Here is a 5,067-nt window from a genome sequence, read left to right on the forward strand (position 1 = left end):
TTTGTCTATGCGACTTAAAAAAAATAAATAGTCTATGTTTCACCCTGGGTGGTGGGGCCCCTCGTGGAGAGATGTCTTCTTGGAAGAGAAGAGCCGCCCGCCGTGGTAAGAGGAGTATCAGGTTTGGCCAACCTGCTGGCAACTACTGACAAGGTAGAGAGAGAGATAAGGGGTTACTGACCCGGCCTAAGCTTACGTAAAACTGGTATTATTAATACTTTTGTAGCCAAAACAAAACATGGTAATACGCAATCCTTACAACCATGACAGATAAATTATTAAGCATACGTTGGCCGCAACATTCCACCCGCCTAAAATTTGTTTAAACTTTTAAATTAGCATTGGCGGGGGTTAAGGGAACGAGCTTGGTGACTGATCGCTGGTATTCTCCAGTTTGAGTCTTCACGGTGACCACTCTTACGATGCCATCTTGCCCAGGATGTGTGGCGATGATTCTTGCGAGAGGCCAAGTCTTAAGAAATGTACCCTGCTCCTTTAAGATCACAAGGTCACCAACATTAAGGTTTGTTATGGGTGTTTGCCATTTCTTCCATTGTTGCAACAGGTTTAAATACTCCGTTCTCCATCTTTTCCAAAAGTGTTGTGAGATTTGCTTCACTACCTGTCATCGCTTTAATAGGTTAACGTTCTCATCCATAACCACGTCTTCTGGCGTTGCGAGGAGTGGTCTCCCGATCAAGAAGTGTCCTGGAGTTAAACACTCGATGCTGTCGGGATCATTAGTCAAGGGGGTATGCCTTCAATGCAAGTTGAGAATGCCTTCAATGTTGCAAAAAAAGCGTCGTTAGTTCTTCAAAGGTTAAATGCGCACCATTAACTACCTTCTCCATGACGCTTTTAGCTGATTTTATCCTGGCTTCCAATATACCTCCAAAGTAAGGTGCGGCCGGGGGGTTGAAATGGCATTGTATCTCCCTTTCTTTTGCGTGACGTAGGATGTCCTCTTGGGTTGATTTAGCACGTTGCCAATGGCCAAGCTCTCGGAGCTTGTTTGCAGCACCAACGAAGTTTCTTCCACGGTCGAAGTAGATATTAGTGGGGCGTCCTCTCCTGGCAACGAACCTGTCTAAAGCTGCTAGGAAGGCATCAGTCGAATATTTCGATACCACCTCTAAATGAACCGCCTTTGTTGTCATGGATACGAAGAGGCAAAGATAAGCTTTACCTAATGCAGCCTTCCGTCGAAGGGACTCGCGAATGCTGAAAGGACCTTCGAAGTCTATCCCAACATAATGGAAGACTTGACCATCTTCTAAGCAATGGGCAGGAAGATTACCCATGAGAGGAGCTTAAGGGGACCGGTTGACCTTATAATATTTTAAGCATTGAAATACTCTCGCACGGATCACCTTTCGTGCCGACACAATCCAATATTTGCTCTGAAGAAAGGCGAGAATTTTGGCGAAGTAGGAACTGCCAGATATGATTATAGGGTGCTTAGCATTGTAGGAGAGATTGGAATGTCGAAGGCGACCGACCACTCGGAGCAAGCCGTCGTCTCCCAGGAAAGCATTTAATGATTGTAAATGGCGCTTGTCGATTTTGTGGTGTCGTTGTACTATCTGCATTGTTGGCTTCTCGAGTGTCCTTCAATGTAAACGGTCCGGATGTTCCTGGCTGATGTCTCGAACGCTTGAGAAATCGCAGGACGTAACATGTACATCTTATGAGTCTAGGATAGGACGAGAAGCGTTCCATCCATGTGATGAAATGAGGTATTTCAACGCTAACTGCAACGAGTGATTCACTTGAGTTCAACTTGATCTCTGGTAACTTGTCCACCTGGACGAAAGAAAGGGGTCATTTATCGTGCGAGTCTCTCAACCATGTAGGTCTGGTCCACCATAATTGATGCTTCACCAATTCCGAAGGTAGAAGACCTCTAGAGCTGCAGTCGGCAGGATTGACCTGTGTTTTTACGTGGCTCCATTGAGCGGTTTGTGATTTCTAATATTTGCACGATACGGTGAGCTAAAAATGCGTTCATACGCTCAGTGGGTGTTCTCAGCCATCCCAATACTACAGTTGAATCTGTAAAAAAATGAACTTCCCTCAGTTCCAGCCGGGTTATGACCTTGTGACATGATTTGAATAAGCGGCATAATAACAGAGCAGCTGAGAGTTCCAGCCGAGGGATCGTCATTAATTTGATAGGAGCGAGTTTTGTTTTTCCCTTTAGAAGGTATGCATGGTTAACATCATTAATGGATGTACAAATATAAATCACTGCGGAATAGCCCCTTTGGGAAGCATCGCAGAAACCCACAATCATGTAAGGGACGCCCCCAACGGGAATGAAACAGCTAGGGGTGCGGACAGTAGAGATGTCTAGAAGATGTTCTAAAAATTCGAGCCATCTAAGACGAATTTGAGGCGTTACCGGTTCGTCCCAATCACAAGAAGATTTCCAGGCGTCTTGTAATATTGTTTTGGCATAGAACACTGTAGGGGATAGAAAGCCGAGCGGGTCATAAATTCTTGCTATTGCGGAGAGGATTGCCCTCTTAGTGAAGATTCGTGGAGACGGCGTGATTTCATATGTGAAGACATCACTGCTTGGGATCCACTGCATTCCCAATAACTTGATCATGGGCTCTTCGGTGGAGGATAAAGCTACAGCAGCGGTTTGGCACTGAACTTCCTCTACTTGATTTAACAATTTCGAACGGTTGCTGGCCTAGAATTTATCCATCACTGCGCTGAGTTCCTCTCTTGACTGTATAAAGAACGAAGAAGATTTAGGAGACCGAGGAACAGACGTCATAGGGCCCGCGATGATGTATCCCAACAACGTGGGTAATAGCCTTGGCAATTCTTTGTCAATTGTGACTGACTTGCCGTTTATAATGTCGAAAAACAGGTCTCCACCTAATAAAAGTTCAATAGGGCCAGGTTTCCCAAAGTCAGGATCTGCTAACGCATAACTTTTGTAGCTGTTGATCTGAGCAAATGGCAAAGGCACTTGAGGCAGATTGCCTGTTATCTTTGGAACGACGATAGCCTGGGTGGATAATTTGTTTGAGGCTAAAGACGATATCTTGGATCTAATTGTGATATGAGCTTGTCCTATGGTATCTACTATTGGAGTTTGTCCTATATCGGTGATGATTTGATCACATGGCTCAATAGTTAATCCTAGCCTTTTGGCATATTCTGTTGTCATAAATGAGTGCTGGCTGCCGCTATCCGTGACTAAGTGAATTGGCTGAAAGACACCTTCCGCATTCTGGACTTCAGGTACTCCGGTACCTAAAAGGACCTCTCCTCCATAAATGCTCCCAAAAGATACTGGGTTTGTAGGTTTGGACTCAAGGTGTTGTACCTCATCGTGATTCTGATGGTGAAGCCATGTATGGTGATTGCCGTTGCACATTCCACAGCGCCTAATGGAGGTGCAATTTGACACTTGGTGTCTGCTGGAAAGACAATTGGTGCAGCCACGCCAATTCTTCAGAAATGAACTCTTGTCTGATACCGTAGCTTTCCGGAATCGCTCACATTGGTAGAGAGCGTTTACAAACCGGGCAAGCCAGACCGTCATCATTACGTTGGGGTTTACCTGTAGTGCCCCTGATATTATTATTTCATTGTGTGAAAAGGACATTTTTAGATCGGACCCAAGGACGAGAAACCTGGCTGGACGATGGCAAAGAGGTAGAAGGCTGGGTGTAATCAACGTTCACCATGCCCATGGATTTCCATTCAGCCTTAATAAATTCAGTTAGATTGCTGTAAGTCGGGAATTCCACATCAAAATATTTCTTTTCGAATGTCATTCGAGTGTTGTTGTCCAAACATCGAAGCAAAAGAAACGAAAGTATAAAATCATCCAAATTTTCAATTTTCAAAAGCTTCAGAGATTCGATGCTCTCGACGACTGAAGAAATCAATGATTTAAAAGATTCAACTGTAGGTCTACCACAGGCTGGTTTATAATCTAACACGTGCTGAAGATATATATTGGCTAATTTTCGCCTATTGTCGAAATGCGCCTTTAAGATACTCCAAGCTTGGTTATAATTATCCGCAGTGAGAGAAACGTTGCTAATTAGAGAGCGAGCAGTACCTTTGAGGCAAGAAGTTAGGAAAAGAAATTTTTCCATGTCTGATAAAGACGGCTCATTGTGAATGAGGGCACTGAATGTGTCACGAAATAAAGGCCACTCAGTTGAATTGCCGCTAAAATCGGGTAAATTTATTTGGGGCAATCTGGCTCTGACAATCCGACTTTCGTCAATCCTAGCCGCGTTTAGCATCGAAGAAAGTTCTGGTGAAGAAATAGTAGCAGCAGGAGTGGGGTTCATGTATTGTTCACGGATGGCAAGACCTTCATAATAATAATCCTGCAAAGCTTAAAAAGAGAACGATCTTCTTTAGTTGGAAAGATGTCTGAGACATTGGAACGGGAGCAAAGTTCTTTCAGGGAATCATAGGCTTTACAGAAGGAAGTGAAACATGGTTTGAGTTCTAAATACATTCCCTTGAATAAAAATAATTTTTCAGGTTCTCTTGCTATACCGCGCCCCTGAGAAATGAAAGTTTTAATTTGGGATGCATTATAGTTTAATTTGTCTTTAAGTTTTTCGAATTGACCTTTGATGACCTCAGGTAGGTCCTTCGTCATTTTAGAGGTAGATGATGTGAATAAAAAAAGAAACTGAGAGATATTAAGAGTGAAAAAATAATAATAATAATAATAATGGCGGAATGGAGCAGCTTCAAAAATATTTTTTTTCCAATGAAAACCAATTTAAAAAAAAGATGAAATAAAATCTAAAGTAACAAAATTCGACAACCGGAGGACCATGAGAAAAAATTAATAAGAAAAATATCCGGCCCGGATAGAACCAAGTGTTTCGGCGGGTAGGGGTTCAAAATGAACCTTTACAAGCCCAGCCGTGTAAGATAATGAAAAAGAAGAAAAAAAAATAATTTTGTTGAATTTCATTACCGCTTTATTTTGACATAAAGACATAAAATAAAATAAAAAAATTAACTTCTGAAAATACAAATAAAATTAATTTTACTAATTAAAAAACACAACAA

The 5,067-nt window shown here is 42.4% G+C and overlaps 2 protein-coding genes across 2 annotated transcripts; both read right to left on the reverse strand.

The window, feature by feature from the left end:
• Positions 1-782: 782 nt before the first annotated feature.
• On the reverse strand, positions 783-1,301 carry LOC106692243 (uncharacterized). The gene has a single exon (XM_014438146.1). The coding sequence runs from the start codon at positions 1,299-1,301 to the stop codon at positions 783-785; it is 519 nt and encodes a 172-aa protein (XP_014293632.1).
• Positions 1,302-1,903: 602 nt separating this feature from the next.
• LOC106692244 (uncharacterized) lies at positions 1,904-2,593 on the reverse strand. The gene has a single exon (XM_014438147.1). It carries the CDS (start codon positions 2,591-2,593, stop codon positions 1,904-1,906), a length of 690 nt encoding a protein of 229 aa, XP_014293633.1.
• Positions 2,594-5,067: the final 2,474 nt, after the last annotated feature.

Source organism: Halyomorpha halys, unplaced genomic scaffold (assembly GCF_000696795.3).
Source record: "Halyomorpha halys isolate HHAL.00 unplaced genomic scaffold, Hhal_1.1 Scaffold10705.1, whole genome shotgun sequence".
Taxonomy (NCBI): domain Eukaryota; kingdom Metazoa; phylum Arthropoda; class Insecta; order Hemiptera; family Pentatomidae; genus Halyomorpha; species Halyomorpha halys.